This window comes from Oryzias latipes, chromosome 5 (assembly GCF_002234675.1).
Source record: "Oryzias latipes chromosome 5, ASM223467v1".
NCBI lineage: Eukaryota > Metazoa > Chordata > Actinopteri > Beloniformes > Adrianichthyidae > Oryzias > Oryzias latipes.
The window spans coordinates 29,641,207-29,665,689 of record NC_019863.2 but is presented as its reverse complement, the minus strand read 5'-3'; the positions used below and the strand labels follow the sequence as shown (position 1 = coordinate 29,665,689).

Here is a 24,483-nt window from a genome sequence, read left to right as displayed (position 1 = left end):
AATTGGGAAATTGAAATATGTCGCTTTGTGCAAGTCATCAAACTGAATGCTCCTCTTGTGTTTTTACTGTGCAATATTTCAAGTTATTTTGTTAGAGAAGTAGGGAAAACTGTTTTGCTTTTTGTCCTCTTCATATTTACCTTCATTCTTAAATACTGTTAGATGAAGAAAAACTAAAGCAAAATGTCAAAATCACCAAAACATGTCAACTTTTTTGTATTTACATTGACTCCTTTCTCACTTCACACTTGATTTAGATTTTTCATTCCAGTTCTAGGTACTTTCTTTTTATCCCAAAGCCACATTTCCTGCTATTGTCTGCCAGATACAAGTGACTGCTCAATCTGTCGCTATTGCACACACACACACACACACACACACACACACACACACACAGGAGCGTGCATGCACGGGCGTGCACAGTCCCTACAGTGCTGTCCCCTCCTTTTCTCAGAGCTTTCAGTGAAAGGCTTGCATTACCAGAAAGTTACTGGAGGGGATGATACAAGCGAGCAACTGTATCCTCTCTGAAAAGGAAAGTTTGGGGTGTGATTAGGTTGAGAGGGGGAAAAAAGAAAAAAGCTCTCACATGAGAGGAAGTGCATGATACCAAAAAGTCAAGGGAGCTTGCCATGCCAAGCAGAGTGACTGCGTGACTCCCTTTGTCAGCACACATACAGACTCCAGCTCTGCACCTCCTCTGTCAGAGCAGGAGCTCTCTTCTTACTGACTGGACTTCTGAGGGAGCAGGGAGGGACGTCCGCTTGAATGCCATCACCCAAAACTGGTAAGAGTTTGTGCGTTTGTGGGTTAACTATCAGCAGCTGTATCAAAAACTTTGTCTGTGTGGGTCACCCGACATCACAATGACATTTCCTACAGAGCGTTTTACGCACACTTTGGTTTGTTCAGACAAGAGAATTCGGATTTGTTGTTTTTGTTTCATCTTTAATTCATGGGAAATGATCTGCTGTTCTTCTTATAGTTATGTTTGTGGTTGTGGTAGCATTTGCTTGCTTCCCAAAGCCCCAGAATAGAGAAGGGGCAATTATTAGAAACAAATCCCTCACTCAGGAAAGCATGAGACGAGGAAGTGTCAGGGAAAGAGGAAAGTGCTTCTCAGCAGTGATGCAGGCAGACAAGAACTATTGGTTTTCACATCTTCTGCTGTTTTCTAGATAGACTTTCAGCCTCTGCTAGCAAAAAAAGACAAAGAAAAAAAACACTGCTTCCTTTTCTTGTGTGGAAATGTAAATATGTGAAGAAATGACGTCTTCTGCCTCATGTTCCAAACCTGTTACAGCTTTAAATTTTCCTCATTCCTATACATTTTCTTGCATTTGGATAAAACTCTCCCTCTGCTAAAACAAAAATCTTACTCCTGATTTATGAGACAAGGTCTGCCAGCAAACCGGACACTTGATTTTTGCAGGACAAAAACATTGTTTGCGTCATTTTGTTTGGATTGGTTTATAGAAGCCTTTTGGTTTATCAGTTATTTCTGTTTGGATTGAATCGATGAGACAAACTTAAAAAGTTGGGATTGTCAGAGGGTTGATCCGCTGAAATCCTACAGCAAAGGAAAAAGGAGTAAAATCAGAGAAATAAGAAGAGCGTCTTGGACTTCTGCTTTGTTTGGGTTGGAAAAGGTCAAGGGGGCAGCAGGTTAAGCGAACAGAGGCAGCTCTCTGGGTAATAAACTCTCCCTCTTTTAGCCTCGGCTCACAGCTGTGTGTCTGCACACCCACCAGCGCCACACAAGGACCCCTAAAACCTTGCGTTTCCTTTTTAAATCTGCAACTTTCTCCAAATCTATACATGTGAAGAAGCCCCTTTTTTTGTCAAAATACCTTTGCTTATACAACTTTTTTTGACTTAGAGATAAGACAAACTAAAAGCTAGTTTTCAACTTCAGAATCTGAAATCAAAGACATTTAAGAGCAAAACAAAAAAAACGCAAAACAAGCTGCAGAACAGAAATCTGAACAGCACCCCCTTGTGGACGAGAACATTACTTCCTCTGAAGTAAAGAAAAAAGCAGTTAAACGTTAAGTTTTGGGATTTACTTTCACCTAACTGAAAATCTGCTACAACAGACTTTTAAAAAATGCTTTTTAAATGTTGCCTCTTCCTTATTTTGTAAATTAGAATCAAAGGAGAAAAGACGTTCGTCGTGACCCTGTTCTGTTCAGCGACAGTGTTGGTTTGGTGAAATCACCACCGAACACTGCACAATAGTTCAAATCAACATGTATGATCCACATTTGGAGCCTTGCATGCACGCTTTCATTGTTCTGAACTTTTCCCACACGTGCTCACATGAGAATGTGGAGGCGTCGCAAAGCAGAACTTACCAGTGTCACAGTCGGTTTCCAGAGAATCTAGACGTGTGCGAAGCGCCATCGCTCTCCTCTGTGGTCACACCTTGCTTTGGTGTCAGAGAAGTTCGACAGGCTCCCCGCCACTGTGAGCGCGCCATCGGCGCCATTGTAGTTCAAAGCTGTATACCTTGGAGCTGCTAGCTACACCATGGTGGGACCAAATCCATCCCGCAGTTATTGCAACCTGAGTTTAGATGATTAAAGCATTGTGTTCTTCCAAAACCATAGTTCTATCATCTCAACTTCCTTCATTTCAGGTATATTTTAATGTTTGCTGTACATAACCACAGAAAAGACAAAGAATTTCCATTTAAGGTGAAAAAAAAGGTGACTTAATTTCTTTATTATTGTTTGCTTTCTAGCCACAGTTTAGGACTTTGTCTGCTTCCAAACTTGTTTCTACTTTTTCATAAAATTTACTAATCTAAACCACCTGCTTTTATCACTAACCTGGACTCTGCAGACAGGTGGAGATCTGCAGGTGAAGTAAGACAGAAAGAATGAACAACAATACAAGGCAAAACTGAACAAGAAAAAAATTTACCGTATACTCAGTCCTTTTAGATAATTTTGCATCCTAAAAACTGTTCCCTCTGTTCCCTGCCAGAAGTGTTTTTGAGATTTCACAGAAGCAGCTTTTTTTGAAATGACCAGGAAAAGCCCTTCTACTGCCCCTAGTGGAATGATGATGAACTACAGGGCATGAAACATGAACAATGTGCAAGAAGATAGCAGTTTCAGAAATGTATCAAATATGATAGGATTAATTATCGGGTTACATTCATTCATAAAATCAAAATAGACAAAGAGCATTTAAGGGGAAGAACTTAGATGTTTTTTCTGTCTTTTCCCAACAGAGTAAATGTAATTCTCGTCTCTCCTGTTTCAGTTGAATAACTTTCACATTATACACATTTCACATTTTTACCAAGGCATGTTCAAAATTTTCCGTTTTGTTTTGCTTAACTGACTTTTTTAAAATATTGTATTTCTTATCGTTTCTCTAGGATTTTTTGTAATGAATTTTGATAGCAGTGATGTCCTCTAATTGATTTTACATTTAAATAAAATTTGGAACATTTTTTTAAACATCAATTGTAAAACTATAAAGTTTGTTGAGTTATACATTTCTGAAAGCTTTTAGTAAACAAATAAACATTGGGCTCTTCCTGAAAACTATTAATTAGGATTATCAGAGCTGCATATTGCAACATAAATTAACTTTAGAGCTAAAGTTTGATGGCAAGACTACAAGTGATGAACACCTGCATTTATATAACTTACTTTTTCATTAACCCATTAAAGTAATAGTTTTATTTTGACGTTAATCTCAACTATATTTTAAAAAAAAAACATTTTCTAAAGTAAAACAGACAAAAAAACAGAAAACGGTGAAAGACAAGGTAAAGAAAATCCAGATTTCCCCAGGAATAGCGGCTTATATCAATGCAATGCATTTTTCACATGTATTTTTGGATGACTGAACAGTTGAATTAACCCTCGGGACATATAAAAAGAAGAAGCTAAAACTCTGCGCAGCTATTACTTATAATTCAGGCAGAAATCTATTTATCATCAAATCAGAAATTCAACAAGAAAATAGCTGCACTAGCACCCAGTGCACAGGCAAAATCCACAAAGGAGTGATTATTTTCGTAGGTAAGAATTCTTCAGCCGTTTTAGCTCGTGCACCCCAACTTTCTCCACCCTGATGTTTTCTGGAAATGTTCTGTCTTTCCCCTTTACTTTTTCCTTTTCTCTGGCAATCTGCCATGCAACTGCTGCTCCCTCTATCAGCATATTGCCTGACTGCATTCTTCTCATTCCTACCGGCTTCCTGTGACTGGAAGAAGAGCGAGTCCCACTGCCACAAGCCTCCACCTCTGAGTCCTACCCACATATGCTCCATGGGTCATTTCTCCTCTTCGTGCTTCTGAATTTCACTTTTCTTTTCAAAAACAGAAAAATCCTCTTTTATGCAGCTGCTATCAGTAACCATTCCAGGGCATTTCTGGCCGACTTTGACAACTTTTACTGACATGCATTTATTTTCACACTTTTGAGAAGTCCAAAATCTTTCGGCCAATATTTCCAGCAAAACTCATGTTGTGGTTTGACAGGCCCACACACCAACTGGAGCCTGCAGTTCTGCTCAATTACAGCCCTGGCAATGCGATAACTGTGGCAGGGATTAAAAAGGATTTGATAAAAGACACTTTTACTTCTTGTGTGAGTTTTTTTTTTTACTTACAAGAACAGACCAAAAAGACCACATAGTACATTGGAATGCAAACAAAAGCATCAGAAATGTAAAACATTACCTGCTGGGGAAAAAAAAAAAAACTTAGAAAAGGAAATTAAACATGAAATCACATGAAAAACTTGATTTAGGAATTTAACATATTTTTGTCTTCCAATGAAAAATGCTTTGCAAGTTAAAATTATTTGACAGTAAAACCATTTCTTATTTTTGTTCTGCCTTTTTTGTCATCTCAGGGAACGAATTAGCCCTTCAGTCCAATATGTTCAGCACAAAAACTTAGCGGGTCCCTCAAAGGCCAGAGCAGTCTGGGTCACATGCGAAGAAAAAACCGGTGCACTTCACTGTTTGAGTTGCTCACTTAGATTAAAAATCTGCTGACTTTATTTGGCAGAGAACGGCCACAAGCAGAGTGATGACTGCAAGACTCAATAAAATCTCAGTAAGAACAAGCAATAAGGATTCTGCATGTTTGTAAATCTGATGAAAGTGGTGTTCCTGTAGCTTTTTTCTGATGAGAGAGGACATATTTCAAGAAAAATAAGCTTAAATTTGTATTTCTGAATATGTCTTTTCAAAAAAGTGGTAGTTGTGACCTAGAAATTGAAGTACGATGGGCGGGCCACAAACTCCCTGCTCCACTCCGTTCCGAATAATCCACTTTTCAGATCAATGTAGTCTACGCCTAGCGTCACGTTTACAACTGTACATCTGAATAATTCCGATATTTGTCGCCCTATTCTTTGCACTCGCAATGTTGAGTTAGGGTTGTGTGGGGCTGTAAGCTAGCAGGAAAGCCCGGAATCAGAGAGCTCTCACCAACAAGAATGGGGGTGGAGTTGCTCTTCACCAACAATCTCGCCCACAATCAGAGGTAACTTTCTGATAAACTCCTGCCGCTCCGCAGAAACTATGTCCTAGAAAACGACACAGGTTTTTCTGATTTTGGCTACAAGTGGCATCATCATAATTAAAAGACCGCTGAACGCTTTGAAAATAGGTCGTCGGAGTGGAACTTAAAAAAGAAAACCTGGATTATCAACAATAAAAGAATGTTGCATAATCATTAAAAATGTCTTATCTCACCAAAATAAAATCTCAGTTCTTTGTGTAAAACTGAGAATGTTTCCAGTCAAGTTTAAACAGCCTTTATCTTCTTTTATGTAACTACTATCTCCACGATTTACCGTTGGTTTGTGTTTCTTTTTGAAGAGGTTATCCCATTCCAGAGGCGAGCTTTAAGAAGCTGCGTGGGAAAAAAGATTGTAGGAGAAAAGACAGCTTATGGATCACTTATCTTAAGATTGCACTTCCTCTCTCAAAAAGAAAGATGTGGGCAAATAAAAAACAAAATTTTTACTTTTATTAATATTTTCGAATAGGCTGCCCACATAACTGAATTTTACGTGAATTCTTCAAGTTTGAATTGTTTTTTTTTGATGAATCGTGAGTCTAAAGTTGGCTTTAGGCTGTTTCTATACTAATGGAGCAGAAAATAATGTTAAGAACCTCATTACAATACTCATTGTTTAGGTGAGTCACCTCTCTTATCTTTACGAGAGGAAGTGTTCAGCAGCATAAGGTGACTTGCTGGGTTTCATTCAGAACATTTTGTCTCATATAGAACCTGTTTGTCTGCATGCCTCTGAAACGTATTGACACAGTTAATCTTCTCTGTTCCTTTTTTCCTTGTGACTGCAGCTGCAGATCATTTAACCTGTTGACAACCTGAAATGCAATTCTAAGAATTTGAACATTTGTATTAATCAGAATTCGATGGGGTCTTGGATCCAGCTTCATTCCTCACCGTATTGTGTGACATTGACAGTTTTCAAACCAAACGAAGTGGGAAAAAGTAAAAAATGTAATGTTCTAACTCAAGCTGGACCTGTCTTTACAGAGAGAAATGAAGTTGATAAAATGTTGATAAAACAGAAGAAAATGAACTCAAAGTTAACCGACAGTGTGCCTTTACTCTCAAACTTGTGAATAAGATTCACCAAGTTATATGAATCTCTATGAAAACAATATTAGATTTTGATTATTAGAGAGATTTCATAAGAGTTGAATGTCCAAACTATTTTTTTTAAGTTTACACAAATCTTGAGATATTTAAGTCTTTTTTGTTGTGTGTTTTTTCTCCAATCATTTTGTTGATTGTTTTTGTGACATTGTGTGATCAAATAAGCACAGCAATTCTCTTTGAATTTTACGCTTTAAAGTTTGAAAGTTTAAATGCATATTTTTTCGTGAATAAATAACTTTAGTGTTTATAGTGCCAGAAAACTAATTTTGATTTTAATTCAATGAACTGCGTGTCCTTCTCCTTCATTGTAAAGCCATGGATGAAGGGCGAGTAGCGCGCGCTCCAGGATGCGCAGAGCGCACCGAGATGCGCAGAGCGCACCGGCGGAGCTCGGCGGCAGGTGGAGCTCTCACACCAGCAGCGCTCACCGATGAAAGCGAGACTTCCAGCTGCCCTTATTGTCAGTTTTACCGCCGTCAGACACACTGAGAGCGGACAGAGCCTCACAGAAACGCGGCTGTCACTGTCTGGGGAGAAGCGTTTGAAGTATTTTACTGAGAAAAGTGTCCTAACTGCCGCCGCAGCAGCAAAATGTCAAATACGGGCTGCCAGGCGACGCTGATATCCGCCTCTGCTTCTCTCTGACTCCACTTCTGAACTTCACTTTTGAAGGTAAGCGGCGCGTATTGTTACGGAGGAGCCTCACAAACGCCTCCTCTGGAAAAGTCTCCTTTTTTCTTTTTTTAAAAGACAATTTGTTTCCCTTCCGTGTTCTCTGTTGGAAATGTTAAGTAGATCCTGGCTGCTCTGCTGCTTTTTGTGTCAAATCAGTGAGTTGGTGCTGAACTGCAGCTCCGTTTCCATGGTTCATGACCATGATGGTAGGTTTCACTCATACCAAAATACATTTACTTCAAGTTTATAATACTTAAATAGAAGTATCTACTTCTTACAATTTATGAAAGGAGTGCTTAAGTTTGAATAAAAACATGCCATCTAAATTAGGATCTACTTATGGAATCAGCGGTCAAACAAATTTGATTAAAACGGAAATTCCCCTGTTTCAATAATCGAATGTCAACTTGAACTATATAAACACTGTTTTCAGTCGTTTTGTCAAGAATAATAGCACAAATGGCACAAAAAATGAAAAACACCCCTGATGTTGCTCCTGAAGCTACTTACGCGAATGTAACTAAGTAAATGAAGTGCTTTACTACCCACTTCTGAGTCAGCAGTAAACAAGTAATTGCGCAACAAAAGACTCTCTAATAATATTCTAATATGAGCAACAACTGATTTTTTAAAAAGGATAAACAAAGACAAAATATCCAAAAAGTTTGAATTTTCTCTCAGTCTTTACTTTGTAAAATGAAATATTTTTGATGTGTCAAATTTACTATTTTTGCAAGCAGTGTTTAAATTGAAGATGGGCTTTCTGGGATTTTGTCACATCTGCATGGTGGTTCCTTCTTGCAAAGATGAGGTCAGGTCATGTGCAGGAGAAGCCACCGCCGTCGCCATTCCTCTGTTCTTTTCTGTTGGATTTTTTTTCCAGTAGCCACTACTGCTTTACTGACTTTAACTAACCCAAGGAAGGGAGTTGGTTTGCATCAAAGAATTTTTTCAAAATGTTCAATTTCTTTCTTATTTCCAGAACAACCAAAAAACAAAAGAAATGTACACACATTGTTTAACAAGAGAAATGAAAGGGAACAGAATGAAGAAAACTTTGACAGTACTTGAATACGAGAAGTAAAGTTAAGGTAAAACAAGGAAAATGTATATATGCACACAAATGGGTACATACAAAAAAGATCAAAATATAGATACAAGACTTTAAAAAAAAGTACTGTATCTTAATATACATTTCAGCAATATAGCAGATTACAAAAAATAATCTTGCTCATTTGGATGCTCAACTTATGGCCTCACACATGTGTGAAGGTAAACACTCGAACCAAGGCTCGAGGTTGGTTTAAAACGGATTCAGTTTGACATTCCTGTATAGATCGACCAGCTATTATAAAGTAAGATTACCTCCCATTGAGTAAAGTGGAACAGCAAGAGTTTAAACCCTCAAAAAGTATCTTTCTGCTACTATTTGTTGTCATTTGTCGTTTCTATTCATCTTGTTTGGAAAAACTAAGTGACAGGTTGAACTGCGCAGAGCCTAACTCATCCCTAAATGTTGTTTTTAACCTCTAAAAAAATTCATTACCCATGTTTTGAAACGTTGGGAGGCGGCTGCTGTAGCTAGGGGAAACCCGTGGACGTTCGGGAAGACTATGCAAACTCCACTTGGACAGAGTCCAGTCAGGATTTGATCCTTTTTCCTGTAATGTGTTGGTGCTTCACAACACAAACCACCTCTGTTTTTGTCACAGTTCGCTGTCATTTCATGGAAGTCTAAGACGGGACGTCCAGGAACGGAAAATTGTTCTTTTGTTTTAACCTTTCAACTCTTCATGTATTAATGGTGTTTTTTTTGTTAGTAATTTGATTAACTTTTCTCAAACCATTGGAGGCATCAAAATATTTGTCCCTTTATCTTTTTCCATAAAGATTACCACTAATATTTGAAGCGCCATTATCAGCTGTTTAACCACTGCTGTGAAAGAGACTATGAGGTCTTCTCCAGAAGAGATAACCTTTTAATGCTCACTGTTTTTTCCCAGTGAGGGCAAGAGCAGGGAACTGACAATAGGGACAGTGTTCTGGACCGGCCCGAGGCCCAGATCACATTTCCTGTTCCTGATTTAAGATCAACTCAACTGACTGCTGATATGCTCCTCTCCTTAAAAAAAAAAAAACACAGGCAAAGGACCATCATGCTGTTGTTGATCACGTGTCTTTATGTGTTCATAGGAGAGTTGAATGTATGGGATCACCAACCTTCACTAAAACCTACAGTAAAAGATGGATATCACTGCAAGACAGTAACCTAATTCCCGCTGACTGCAGGACTATTCTGGAACAAAGAAGCCCCTCTTTTGTGTGTGTACTCTTCCAACCTATAGTGTGCAGTTACGCATAAGTCGCCATGAACACAACTGACTTATAGGAGGAAGTCATTACATGAAAACTTGTTTTCTAGGACAAATCCTCCTCATGCCAGGTTGTCAACAAGCGCTCGCAGCCATGTCTCTGCACGTGGGGGCATGTAAAGGTAACTCCTCAGATACTGAGGTACACAGACCACTGACCTGGATCGGTCTCTGCTCAGATGATCAGCCCGTGTTTCTCTTAAAGTGGATAAAGAAGTCAGCTCGTGTTCCCTTCCCCTGAAATCGTGGCTCGGGTATAATTTGCATAATTAACGGCAGTGTTTATCTGATACCGCGCCTTCAGTTGGCTTGTGAATGTACTTTCAACTGTATGCTCTTAGCTGCAATGACCAGCCTTAGATTGAACTGCAGTCCTGTTTACTTGGTCATTTTGACTGACCCTGCAGTGGAGCTTTTGGACTAGCATCAACCTTATGACAGTCCTCAAGGCCATCTGTAAATGACGAGCCTTTAAAGCTCATAGGAGAAGGGCTAAAACTCTTCCAACAATTGCCAGTCTGTTTCTCTAACTGGAAAGTCACGCTGAAAAACATTCAACTCGTGACTTAGTTAACTTGGACTCTTCAGCTTTTCCCGTCATGCTTTAGGGGCGCAGCATAAAGAAAAGTTTAAAATTGAGTGAACTTTTGAACATTTGAACATTTATTCCAGGAAAGTTCAAAAAAAGGGTAAAAAACAACTCTGGGCATGCTTTAGGACTTCTTAAGCTATCCTAGTCACTGTCTCCACTTTAGTTCATTAACTTTTATCAAAGCTGTCTTGTCTCCTGTTTCCAGTGCCACGAAGTGCAGCCTATTTCTGACACAAAAATATCAATGAAATATCATCTAATGAATGTTGAGATAAAATGCATCACATCATATGCGTACATTTTGATACCACTCCATAATAAATGGGAAGCTGCACCATCCAAACATTCAGAAATGTTGTTGCATTACATGCATGCTTGTTCTACACTGTCATAGATTTGATCCATTAAAATATGATTTTCATTGATGTGCAAAGTGGGAAAGATCAGTTATGTTTTTATTTTACAATGTGCCAGTAAGAAAAAGACCAAAGATCCCAGCTGTTATAAAGCTATCGCAATGTCTTAAAACAGATAATGGTATCCACCTGTAAAGACTAGTCTTTTATTGCTCTATGTTACTTTTACTGTATATATCGTGATATCAGCAAAGACTACGGTCACATATCCCAAAATGCAACAGAGGTGAACATTTTATGGCGACCGGACTATTTTTTGACATTGATCAGTAGCCAACCGGGCAAATTTTGAGGTTGTGTGCGGTGGCAGTCCAGTGACGGGTGGGTGGCAGGAAGGCAGCAGCACAACAATTGACTGATAGGAGGGTCTTCAAGGTCCCCAAAATCGTCTGATGATCCGATGATTTCACACTGCTACCCTTCTGCCCCCCATGCTGCCATCCCACTGCCACCATCTGATTGTTAGAAGTTGTACTGCAGCAGTGTGGGGACTCGACAAGGGCAGTTAGGGTGGACCGGGGGCCCAGCAATGACCAGACATCAATCTGGCTATCCAGGCCACCATGGGTCCGGCATATACTGTAAATCCTGCTGTGGTTGGACCGCTTTGACCTCCGTCTTGGAGTCTGGGGCTTAGCCTTTGCTGGGTTTCTTTTTTTTCGTCTAAAAGTTATAATATGTGCCGCTTATATACCCTCGGGTGGCTGTTGCCACTCAGTATGGACGGCCATCATCTGGAAACATTTACAAATCGTCCAATCAGCGATCCGGCTGCCACCGCCCTGTGGCCGCCCCGGTTGTCGCCCGATTTTGTAATGATATCATCCTTGCCTGACTGAGTGATACCTGATGGCTGCCGTCTACATTGATAACTAAGAATTATTTTAAAATGTGCCAGCGGAAATTTAGAAGATTCTGCCGATGCCTCCTCATCGCCAGCGGCAGTTGTATTTATTTGTGACTCTAATTGTGAAGTAAAAGGCAAGGCACGTTTTTACTTTTTATAGCACAATTCCTACACAAAGTAAATCAAAGTGCAAAAAGGGTTTGGAAAAGTCACTATTCAGTCACTATTTGTTTGATTGTTAAAAGAAAAATTGAGAAAATCTTTAATTTTTATTGTAAATCTTTGAAGAAAAGCCTTTGCCTGACAGATAGAGGGCACAGAGGTAAAATAATTTACCTAAAATCTTGAAAAAATGTCTGATTAGCATAACCTGATAGACAAGTATTTTGGTAAATTAGTAAACCTTAATTACTCTTTCTTAAAACTGCGTTTTTGGATTTTCTGTTTCCACGCTGGAAATGATTTTCTATTATTATCTTCATATTATTCTTGTAATCATTCCTGATCAGAGCTGTAGACGGGACAAATCTAGACAAGATGATTGTTTACATTTTGTCAATTCTGGCCTCAGACATGCTCCACTATTATGCTAACATCAAGAATCCCATACATACACTTGGAAACTTAGTTTCCATTTTACCTATTATGTAATCAGCACTTTCCGTGTCAAAGCTTTTGTTTTTGTTGAGCTCCTTTTAGAAGCTGTGTAAACATCAGACATTGTTTCAGACTATGCTGGCATGGAGTCTAGTAGCATTTCCCGGTTGGCGTGGCCACAACTTTGCTCCATGCATGACTTGAATATTATGCAAGAAATTTAAACCAGTTTTAATTTTAATGTTTCTTGTAGCTGTCAAATGCAACAAAGTAAAAGGGCACGCTTTTCAATCAGAAGATAATCAGATTTTACATTCAAATAGAAAATAGATTAAGACATGATCAGAGTGGGTCCTCAATACTTTTAATGTTATATCACGCACATTTTTTTATTCCTGATCCTTTAAAATTCACAAAATGTACTGTTGTGTCTGCTGTTAATGGCACCACTGTGGCTCAGCAGGTACAGAGGGACAGATTTCTCTATTTCTTGCGTGTTCATTGTTTTTTGCAGCACCGCTGAGGTTACTGACATCTACTCAAACCCACGTCAGACACACACAGACGCAGAATACAGGCCCAAAGGCCGCCCACCGGGATTACTAATAATACAAGCCCCAGCGTACACACGAGGCACGCTCATAAAAACAAGTGTTGTAAATACTATTAATAAATTGAGGAACAGCCACAGTGGCCGTCCTGAAACAAATGTGCACTTCCATGATTGTGCACAATAACACAAGTGTTCTCTGACAGGTGACGCTAAAAATAAATCAGTCTGTCACATGCTCTAAAAGTTTGACAGGCAACCACTGCGCTGCTTTAAAAAGAGAGACATATGGGCGGCGGTAATGCACTTGACAAACACATGCACCAAGACACGTGTACGCGCCATGGACTGCAACACAAGCAGATCCTATGTGTGCAAACACAAAGACCTGCTGTGCACACTGCAAAGAAACAACTGCAAGCTAATAATATCTTGGGATTTATAGGATGAACACACACACACACACACACACACACACACACACACACAGGAAGATGAAGACATAAGGACACTCATACTCCAGCTGCTCACAAGCAAAGGGATAAAATGTGCCCAGCAGCTGTTGATTTCTATAAATGTTAATGAAAGGACAAAGAGCTTGATTGATCATCAAATTTTGTTGTTTACACAAGTAAATCTAATAATAAGGAACTGGAGGTGGGCGTTATTCATCCGAACAAAACATGCATACCCTGTTATTGTTCATGAAAGCATGCATTAGCCTTCACACATCTCCTGTTTTGAAGTCCCTGTCTATATCGGTCTAAATACTGCCGCATGATATCTTCAACTTTCACCAAAAGCCCTCCACCAAAATAGCAGCTTCTGCTTGCCTAAATGAACCAAGAGGATGTTATGGTGCAGACTAACTTTAGAAACAGGAAGTTGCTGGGGTTTTTTTTTTTTGCTTGCACACAAGAAAAGTGCATGCGTGTGTGTGATCTGGTGTGCATGTGTGTCAGTGTGCTGCTGCTGCTGTTGCTGCTGCATTGGGCCAACGGAAAGAGGATGATGGCGTGAAACAAATGTGCTATTACAGAAACTAGAGGTTCTATGTCCGGACTATTTTTAGCTCCGCTAAACTCAAAAGAGATAAAGAGAAACAAATAGATTGATTGCATCTCTCTTCTTCTTTATAGTCGTTTCTGGTGTTATTGCATTTTGAATTTTCTAGTTTAGAAAAAATGTTGGTGCATTTGATGAAACAGCTACTAAAAGTACTTTGTCATGATGTGTTAGTGCTCCTTAATCATGGTGGTGTGACAGGAAGTAGCTCTGAGCTTTTAAAAGCTCTCCAGGGTTGAGGCAGAAGAACTTGTGACATAAATCTTTGAATGCACAGCTTGCTAACAGTTTTTTTTGTCCTTTAAAGAATGAGTCACAGTGAAACTGCTTCAAGTCAAATCTTAGTGTAGAAGCATTTCTTGGATGTGTTACTTATATAGGACTTGTGTTATAGAAAGCACAATTTTTTTCTGAGTAAGTTCCTGTCAATTTTTCTTTTTTTACCTCTTCTGTTACAAAAGTGTTGTAGCCATTGGTACTACGTCGAGTAGCCCCGCCCTCGATCCTCCCTTTCTGCAAACTGCGTCTTGCATGAGTCAAGTGTTGAATTACCCTACACAGTATAATATGGAGAGAAATTAGTATGGAGAGAAATTAGACTCAGTCGGATTTGTGCGTGCGTAATTCTTGATTTGTCCGTAAATTAGGATTTGTGTATGCATATTCTTGCTTTGTGTGTGCGTAAATTAGGATTTGTGCATAAATTTGGATTTGTCCGTGATTTGTTACTCACATAATACGTTTTGTGTATAAGTTAAAAAAATATAAAATGAAAAAAATACAAAATGCAATTTACGTGTGCACAAATTAAGATTACAACAGCTTGAAACTACTTACACACACACATCTTTAAAAAACACGCACAAATCCCTTGTTACGCACACACGAAGCCAACGTTACGCACGGATCTACCGTGAGACTGTTTTCACGTCTGACAAATTCGTCCGTAAGTGCTGCGTTTAAATACCAGTGGAATGCTCGGTCATTAGAATTTTCCTATCAGCCTTCCCTTCCAAACGTATCCAGACAATGACTCAATCAATACATGCAGACAGTAGATGTTAGTGTTGAACATAGAGGCTACTTACTTCGGGGCGCTGACAACCGAGATGGGCCGCCATTCTTACCGTGACTCTCTCAGTCTGACTGCCTTTGATTTTTCCGGAAGTAAAAAAACAGTGCCCCCTACTGGTCGTTCCTGTTACGCATTTTGTATCAATTCGGTGTCTCGGAGAATAATATACTTTTAATATATATATTAGCGTTTAAAAGTCAACGTCATATTCTCAGATAATAATTTTTATTTTCCTTTAAAGTTTTTTTAAGCCCTGCTACACCCACTGAAGGAAATACCAAATTTTGCACAAATCTTAATTTACGCACACAAAAAGCAAGAATATGCATACAGAAATCCTAATTTACGCACAAATGAAGAATTACGCACGCACAAATCCGACTGAGTCTAATTTCTCTCCATAACACAGCAAATAAAGTGAAATGCCAGAAAGAAAGTGACTATTCGCATGTAATTTTCCAAATACGTGCGTTCAGTGGTGAACTTTTTTCTTGGCGGCACGAACCCAGAGGAAGAGTTAAGCTTAGTTTTTTGGGTTAAGGTTATGGCCTGTTCTCACCGAACGCGTTTGAGCGGTAAAGGCTACCAGTTTCAATGTTAGGCCAGCGATTGGAGCGACGGGTGCAGCGCAAGGGTCTTTCAGCAGCGCAGCGGGATTTGGTTCCCGTCTGAACTGTCTGAACCAAATCGTCCAACAGTACCCGTCTAGGCTACACATTTCAATCTTAATATTCATTTTAAATACGTGTGGCCAAAAACAAAATCCGGCCTTGGCCGCACTTAAGGTATGCGCGGGCAGCGCAGCAATGTGCCATTTTCTCTTCTCTCGCACCTAAGCAAATCAGGGAGCTGGTGCAATGCGCACGCGCTCCTGGGCTGCTGTGACATCACAACAACTTATTAATTCAAACCAAGCGTCTTTGCGACACTTTGATTGACAGCGATTTAAAATGAGAAATATTCAGAAATGTAAAATTTTTTATCACACTTATTCTCTTTCATAAAGAAAATCCGACAAGTCATGTCAAAAACTCCAAAAACAGGAGGACTTTAAAATAGTTTTCTGATGAAGATATTTTTAAGATAGATTTTCTCTAAAATGGGTCAACGTCTAATAAGTGGGTAGAAATTCTCATGCACTTCTGTATTGCTGTTTATACCACTGCAAAAAGGGACTTCCTGGATGATTTTTTTTCTTTTTTTTCTTTCGGGTGGGGAGATATCTTGTTAAGTGATCAAATCTGAAATTCTGTGTGGGTGTGAGTGTATACTTGCTGTTTTGTGTGTTTTTACTTGCATTTCTAACTTTGTTTGAACCATTTCTGCTGTCGTCACTGACCTTGCAGAGACCACTAGGCTTGTGTGGGTGACAGATAAATAAAAATATAAACTTTACTTTGACGCTCTTCTATAAACTTTTGTGCAGAAGAAAGTTAGTTTAAGTCGACAAGAAGTGCCCAAATTTAGGATTAGGGTTTAAGTTAGATTGCAGATTCGTGTGAACCTTAATAGAATGTTCAAAAAAATAGCACTGCAGACTTTGTGTTTGTGCATGTGTGTTTTTGAAAGTGTTTGTAGATTATCTGAACTCCCACCACAACCACAGTCCTGCTGTTCCAGTGTACTTTTGATTTCCTTCAAAAACCCGCAAGGTCTGTTCTGCTAATATAAATATGCTGCAGCAGATGGATCTTTGTTTTAGCATTTGATGTTAAAAAAACAGATTGAAGAATGAAGTAGGTCACATTTTATCATTAACAGTTTAAACGCAAAGAAAGTCTCAGGTTCGGCAGATGGAACGCATGATGAACCTGAGACCTTTTGCAACTTAAAGTTTTGATGTGTTTGTATTTCCCTAATTACCCAGAAAAGCAGGATTCAACTGTAAATAACAAACCAGATGTTTGGACTCTAAGATTTGCTCAAAATCACAAAACTGTTGTTGCTCAAATGTTTAAGACTTTCTGCACAAACACAGCAGGCCATCCTTGCTTATGCAACATTTTGAGCTGCAAGACTAGACTGCAGGAGGAAAACCTGTTTGCTCCAAACATATGATATCATGTGAATGTTTTATGGGAGATTGATTTGGACCTAAAATGTCACTTAAGAATGTGGAAGTGTTTAGGTCTTAACAAGAATTAAGAATTGTTTCATGTTGTGTAGTTTAGCTTCACAGTATTTTGATTCTGGCTTGTTTGTTGCTGAATTAAAAATCCGATCTGATCACTAAATGCTTGTAGTTTAAATGAAGGCTGAAAGGTTTGTTAAGTTTTTTCGTTTGGAGTAGCTTTGCTCCAGGGTCCTTCAGGCAGACAGGTGCAGTAAATTTCCACAACCTTTCCTCCTTCTCACTTTCCTTCTACCCCAGAGCGAATGAGGTTTTTTCTTTCCATACTGTACAGGTCTTCATTTTTGTATCGCTATCGAAACATTCCTCATCACTTGGTTTCAGGTGTCAGTTCACACTGGCACATAAAAACAGGCTCAAATTACCAGAGTGCACACTCAAGCTTCAGCTTTTGTTCTCAAAGCTTGTGAACATTTTCTAAAACGATCATTTCTAACTACTTATTACTAGACCTTCCTTTTCAGGGGGCCATATGATCTTGTACAAGACATAAACAGCTTACAGTGAAACACCTATATTTATTCATTTTTTCTTTAGAAGTGAAATTGATCAACTTTTTGTACAGGCCACATCACAGAAACATGCCATTTTAGCAGAAAGTAATTGCTCCAATTCATCTCGGCCTCCAGTTTATGCTCTCATATATAAATATATTAAAGTACCAATCCCCTTTGGATCTATTTTCAAAGCGTCCCGGACGATTATGCTGTTTTTAGACAAAATCTAAAATCCTGTGTTATTTTCTAAGACATAGTTTAAAGCAAAGCGGCAGAAGTTCATCAGAAATTCACCTCTGGTTTGTGGGCGGGACTTTTGTCCTTGAATAAGCTTGCCTTCATTTCCCATCATGCCTTTGTTTACATTTTCTCCAGCCCCTTACAACCTCAACCTAACGTTAACAGTGATTTCAGCCAGATGCATACCCAAATTGTGGATTGTAACAACTGTTCCACAAAAGTCTAATGGACTTTTTTACGCGTGCATCACCTATGTATATCTTTACATTGCGTACATGGTGCACATATGATGTTAAAGTAGCGTCATTGACACACCAATCACTAATGATTTGCGTATAAACAGCTCAATAATCACACTCGGTTCATGTTTGACTTACATGTCCTTTGCCTGGTTTGTTCGTACTTCCTCTGTGGTTTTACTTGTTTCATTCGTGACACATCTGTGAAAACTTCACATAAAGACCACAACTTTTCTCATGTATATTCATGCATGAACAATTTTCATCCACGCAATATGCCCAAAATGTAAACATGTCTTTAAATGCAAAAATAACGTAGAAAAACCTTTTTGACTGCAGTAGATTCTGACAGTGCTGCTGTGTTTTTCCCCTTGTCTCTTTCCCTCTGTAGTGAATGTGACCATCAGCAATCGAGTGTCATCGCCTGTCCCTTGGAGACAGTCCATGGACCTAAGTCTGAGCCACAGGTTGTTGCATCCAGGACCAGATTCTGGGATTCTGGCCCCTCACCCTCCTTTCTTCCTGGGGTCCCTTAACCCTCAGCATTGTCCACAGTTTTCACAGCCACACATGCAGGTAAAGTGATGCAGAGAATTGGACTGATGAGGCTAAAGCAGACACTGCTTTAGTGTTCATGAATGAAAATAGCAGTTTAAAGGAAAGGATGTCCCAGCAATAAAATCTAATTTTGTCAAGAATGGATGCAAGTTGTACCGTGGCATTTTTATACTCTTATACTTCTTATATTCTTATAGTTTAAATATTGCGAAATCAGTATTTGAAAACACAAGATACACATAGAAGAAAGTTCTTTTGCAAAGTCAACCACAGGAAATAGACATCTGTTTTTACCACAAGTCATACCCAGGTATACCGCTCAGCAGAAATTGTCGAGAAGCAGGTCAGGTTTCTGTAAAGGGATCACCTTCTCAGAAGTTGTTTTGATTCTGTGGCACTCGGCGTGAACATACTGTGGCTGTATTTATTGGCGTTTTAAATTCTTGTGAAACTTCGTCAAACTCCACAATGACTAGATAGGTTCATCTTCGGCCATTTTTTTTCTTGACAGTACAACGCTGAACAAAGGCAAAAGATGGACGAGAAGCCAGAAGAGCAGCTGATGCGAAAGAGTAAAAATGAGCAGAGTGAGTTGTGTCCTTTTTTCACAATTTGTTTTCATTTTCTAAGATGAAGGTTTTTGACCTGAGGCTCATTGAAGCCACACACCTCACAGTACACTGTTATGAAACTGGAGGGATTTTCCATTATTCCTGCTATCTCATTCCATTGAAATCTACCAGATGAGTTGAAAGTACACAAAAGGAAGTGAAAGATTCCAGTTCCCTCTCTGAAATATTTTTTTGAACCCAATTACAGTAAAGATAAAGTTCCGATTGCAGCGTCAAAATAAAAGATGTTTGGTCACGCTTCATGTCTTTCAGGCGCTGTTGCCAGTTCGTTTGTCAAAAGAAAACTTCGGGACCACATCATTATGAAGAACCATGAGAGGGTCACTCCCAGCCACCCCAGCCCTCCCCCAGGATATGGGTGAGAATATTACCAGAGGTTCATCCAAAAAGACCGCCACCTGGAAGAAACGTGGCTCATTCTGTTCAAAACCGCTGCATGTTTAAGGAAAAGTACAGTTAAACAAATCATATCAAATTAAAACCATGAGAGGCGTTGTGTGACCCGCAGTTACTACCCACCCCGCCCTTGCCGCCCCCTTTTGACCTGGCTGATCAGCTGCTACACGCCCCTCACTCTCCTCCTGTCACTCTCGTCCGAACAGCACATGAAAAATTCATGAAAATACACTTTGTATTTTTCAGATTGGGAGCTTTTATGTTGGTTTTATCTCCATAGCAACTATTTCCTTTTTTGGTTGCCTGAGGGTGACGAACAGGTCTATGTAATTTTGAGAAGAATTAGTAAATGTAAATATTAACATTTCCTTGGTAACTGAGGTTTTTTTTGTCAATTCATGTGGTATGTTAAATCATTTCATTCAGCTTGACTCAACGATTCATGTATTAAACTTTCACACCATTCCGGTAAAAATAAAATCGCGAACAAGAGGGGAATGTCCTGCTTGTGAGCTTGCCTAAAAAAAATCTGCAACATCTAAAACTAAAATATTTCCCAAATAGCTTCCCAATGATGCTCAAGGAATTGTGAGGCGATAGATCGAAATCTCTTGGAGGAGTTTACATTTGTAGGAGGTAGTAAAGGGGATTTCTTTTTCTTTTAATTGAAGATGGCGGCCTTTTCCCAAGGTCATAGGTCAAGGAAACTTCTGTTGTGGTTGTAGACTTAATCTTGTGGCAGGTGTGTGAAATTTTGTGTAGATCGCGCGAACAAATGTTTACTTTTCCCGTATTGTGTGAAAATCGTGAAATTTGGCCACCAAGCTGTGGGTCCTGTGGCTATCCCATAATAACTTCAAAATTTTGCTTTGGCTATCCCCAACACGTGCGTTTTGGTTTATTAGTGGACTTTGAAAACATGTTTTAACCCAGGAAGAGACTTTGGCCCCATTCCTTTTTTTTACGGTTTCTCCCGCTGTGATGTCATCATTTCTTTTGGGAGGGGGTCGTTTTACCATGACTGAAATCAATTTTCACTGCGTACAAATTTTGGTGAGATTTGAGGATGCAGAGAGGGCAAAAGTTTCACTCAAAGGGGCAAAAAATTGCAAAACCAATCCAGTCCAGGACTGCTGCAGGACATAGAAATTAGAGCTGCAGTGTTTGCGATTGTGGCAGAAACAAGTCTAATTGAGATTGTTTTGGTTACCAAGGTTACCGGTTTCTAACATGTCCCCAAAGCCGCAGCCAGGAGCCTGTGACCAGCGTCAGGACCTGGCCCTTCGAAGAACAGGTGAGACCTCTGTTTTTTTTCACAGGGACTTCCTTCATGCTATGTGAAGGAAAGCGGCGGATTTTCCATTGCACATGTGTTCATAGAGTCATTTCATGCCCTGATTTAGTAGAATTGCTTCATAAACTAACAACGGTTTTTTTTCTACATGATAGAAACTCCATCCCTTTGCGTTAAAATGAATGAACCTAAATTCAAATCAGGCCAGAGTGGCCGATCAGCTATAAAATCAAAGACAAATCAGAACAAAGCTCTTACACAACTTTAGCCAAGGTATGTGTAAAATGAACTGCGTGAGAGTCCAGAACAGAGCTCCCTCATGGCGTGAATGAAAGTGGGTGTGGCTCCTCCATTCCTTACCCTTCTGCCAACCATTATTTATTTGCCTTGTCCTGCGCCCAAGAGCACACACAGTCGCAGAGGTTATGTTGGCACGGTGACAACACAAACAGGTTTTATCTGATCACGGCCTGCCACTGATTGATTACTGGGAGGTAACTGGAAAATGACCAACCTAAACACAAAGAGCCTCCACTGCAGCACATTTGCATGGCTCAGTTTTAAACTGATTTCTCACCTGTGCATTTGCGCCCCTGCAGTCTCAGAGCCCACACTCAAGTGGAAGTTGAAAAAACTCATCTCCATGAGGCCTAACCCACTGCAGCGCAAGATCAGCGCTCCCCCCTCTGTCAAACATAAGACAGAAACTCTGGGTAAGAGCATCTCCACCACTGCATGTTTGTTTGAGGTGCTTTTGTGTCTTTATGGGTCAGCTGTTGCACCATTTTAATCGATTTTATTTAACCTTTTCCTTCTGCAAGACCCATACTCACACAGTTTCATTCCTTTTTTTTGGGGTCATGTATTTTTCAAAGCGTTCCCAGTGGTCTTTTAGTTATGATTATGTCATTTTTAGCCAAAATCTAAAAACCTGTGTCTTTTTTCTAGGACATAGTTTTTGCAGGGCGGCAATAGAAATGTGTCTCTGAGTTGTAGGCATGGAGTAAGCCTGCTTTCCTTATCATCATCCCTTTGTTTACACTCTCTCCCGCTAGCTTTCAGTCCCTTACAACCTCAATCCAACATCACCGGTTCAACACAAATGACGAGCAACAGTACAGTACAGTGTAAACAAAGACATACGTGGATTTATTTGTGTGCAAGTGGATGCATCAGATGAGGCAGAGCATGAAGCTTGCGGCCCGCTGACTGTAGCACCTACATTACTGCTACAGGCTTTTTTCTAACGCCATTTTCTTGTCTGCTCCTGATTCACAATGGTTTGAATAAAAGAAATACTTAGAAATGCCAAATGTAAGTTAAGTTTTCTTTATAAATGTCCTCCATTGTGAAAAAAAAGCTACAAGAACATGTTAAAAAAAAACCAAAACACCATTTTTATTGGAGTGGTTCTTTGAAGTACAATAGTGTTTCTTCTTTTTGTCTCTCAGACTCATCCCCGAGCAGCTGCAGCAGCTCCTCTGCATCAGGATGCAGCTCACCAAATGATACCCTGTACGACCTTGGCCCCCCACCACCAGCTCATGAGGTGAGCTCCTCCCGTTAATAGACACAAAAGTAATGATTTACATTTGCAGTCAGCTTTTGTTCTTATCTATTCAACATGGACTAAACTTTTTCCCTTTACTATTGTCTTAAGGCAGGAATGTTTTTGTAAAGAGGGACAGATTTGGTGAGGGGAAAACGTGTCAATCGTCCTGCGATTCTTTGAATCCTTATGATAACATTAAATTCAAATGAACTATTTTAGAAAATTCTATTGCACTTGGTTGTTTTTCGTTTCTTCAAATAGAACAGAAAGACATATAAATATGCCATAAATACATAAAAAATGAAGAAAAGGTCTGTCTGGAAAAAAAAAAGGTTTGACATAATGAGATCTGGATTCAGATGAAACATTACAGATAATTCCCCTATTAGATTTTCATTGTAAACTTCTACATTGAAATAATTTAAACAATAAATAAATGCTTATCTTATTGAAAATTGGCACAATTTGTCTGTATTTCCCAAAAAGAAAAATGCAGCCGTCACAGTCAACGTTTTTCCTTTTTTTGTATTTGCAGTTGACATTTTATAATCTATTTTGTAAACGTCTGATGAAGAGGCCCCTATTGAAAATGGGAAAATTGAGATTTATAGGATAATTGTAGTTTTTGTATACAGGTAAACATCAGGAAGCATAAAGTTTGACAAAAGTTTGAATAATTTACTTTTCTTGACACATTCATAACTCTCAGTTTTTCTTTTCTTTGTAAATGCTCATGTTTCATGACACACTGTATTAGTGTTAGAAAGAGTACCTTCTACATTTTTCAGTAATTCTGCTTCCTTGGCTGCACGTGAAGCTTTATGGGAGATATTATTAACATGTTGCAGCTACAGTGGTTGACAAAATTGTTGGTACGCCTCAGTTAAAGAAAGAAAGTCCACAATGCTCACTGACATGACTTGAAACGTTCAAAAGTAACAATAAATTAAAATGTATTGAAAATTAAATAATCAAAATCAGCCATTACTTTGGAGTTGTTGATTAACAGAATTATTTAAAAAAACAAACTAATGAAATAGGGCTGGACAAAAATGATGGTACTTCCATAAAAGACTGTGAACTAATTGTCTAGAGGGTCATGATGAACTCAGGTATGTCCTTTAATTGACATGACAGCTGTTTTCAAACCCAGAATCAGTCAGTCTGCCTATTTAAAGGGAGACAAAAAGTCACGTTGCTGTTTGGTGAAAAGGTGTGAACCACACTGAACATGGACAACAGAAAGCGAAGGAGAGAATTGTTCCAGGACATTAGAAACAAAATTATAGACAAACATTGTAAAGGCTATAGGACCACCTCTAAGCAGCTTGAAGTTCCTCTGACCACAGTGGCACATATTATTCAGAAGTTTAAGACCCACGGGACAGTAGCCAACCTCCCTGGACGTGGCCGGAAGAGGAAAATTGATGACAAATTGAGGAGACGGATAGTTGGAACTGTATCCAAAGAGCCCAGAACAACCTCCAAAGACATTAAAGGTTAACTCCTAGATCAAGGTACATCAGTGTCAGATCCCACCATTCGTCATTGTTTGAGCCAGAGTGGACTTCATGGGAGATGACCGAGGAGGACACCACTGTTGAAAGGAAATCATAAAAAAGCGAGACTGGAATGTGCAAAAATGCATGTTGACAAGCCACAAAGCTTCTGGGAAAATGTCCTTTGGACAGATGAGAAAAAACTGGAGCTTTCTGGTAAGGCACATCAGCTCTATGTTGGTAGACTCAAAAATGAAGCATCCAACCAAAAGAACACTGTCCCTACTGGGAAACATGGAGGAGGCTCAGTTCTGTTTTGGGGCTGCTTTGCTGCATCTGGCACAGGGTGTCTTGAAGTTGTGCAAGGTCAAATGAAATCTCAAGATTATCAAGGCATTCTGGGTAGAAATGTGCTGCCTAGTGTCAGAAAGCTTGGTCTCAGCCGCAGGTCATGGGTCTTCCAACAGGACAACGATCCAAAACACTCAGCCAAAAACCCCAAAGAATGGCTCAGAGAAAAGTGTTGGACTATTCTGAAGTGGCCTTCTATGAGCCCAGATCTGGATCCCATTGAACATCTGTGGAAGGA

The 24,483-nt window shown here is 39.4% G+C and overlaps 1 protein-coding gene across 3 annotated transcripts in view; it reads left to right on the top strand.

Annotated features, from left to right (window-relative positions):
- Positions 1-456: 456 nt before the first annotated feature.
- LOC101172488 (histone deacetylase 7) overlaps positions 457-24,483 on the top strand; it is a 52,113-nt gene continuing 28,086 nt past the window's right edge. Inside the window, exons 1-7 of one of the 3 annotated variants that reach the window (XM_023955249.1) lie at positions 457-787; positions 18,355-18,539; positions 19,033-19,108; positions 19,406-19,511; positions 20,764-20,843; positions 21,443-21,556; positions 22,295-22,392. In XM_023955249.1, the coding sequence (XP_023811017.1) occupies positions 769-787; positions 18,355-18,539; positions 19,033-19,108; positions 19,406-19,511; positions 20,764-20,843; positions 21,443-21,556; positions 22,295-22,392 (678 nt within the window). In that variant the 5' untranslated portion in view covers positions 457-768. Of the gene's footprint in view, positions 788-7,132; positions 7,340-7,377; positions 7,549-18,354; positions 18,540-19,032; positions 19,109-19,405; positions 19,512-20,763; positions 20,844-21,442; positions 21,557-22,294; positions 22,393-24,483 lie in introns of those variants that run through there. The other 2 variants (XM_023955251.1, XM_011475572.2) reach the window with 2 other exon arrangements.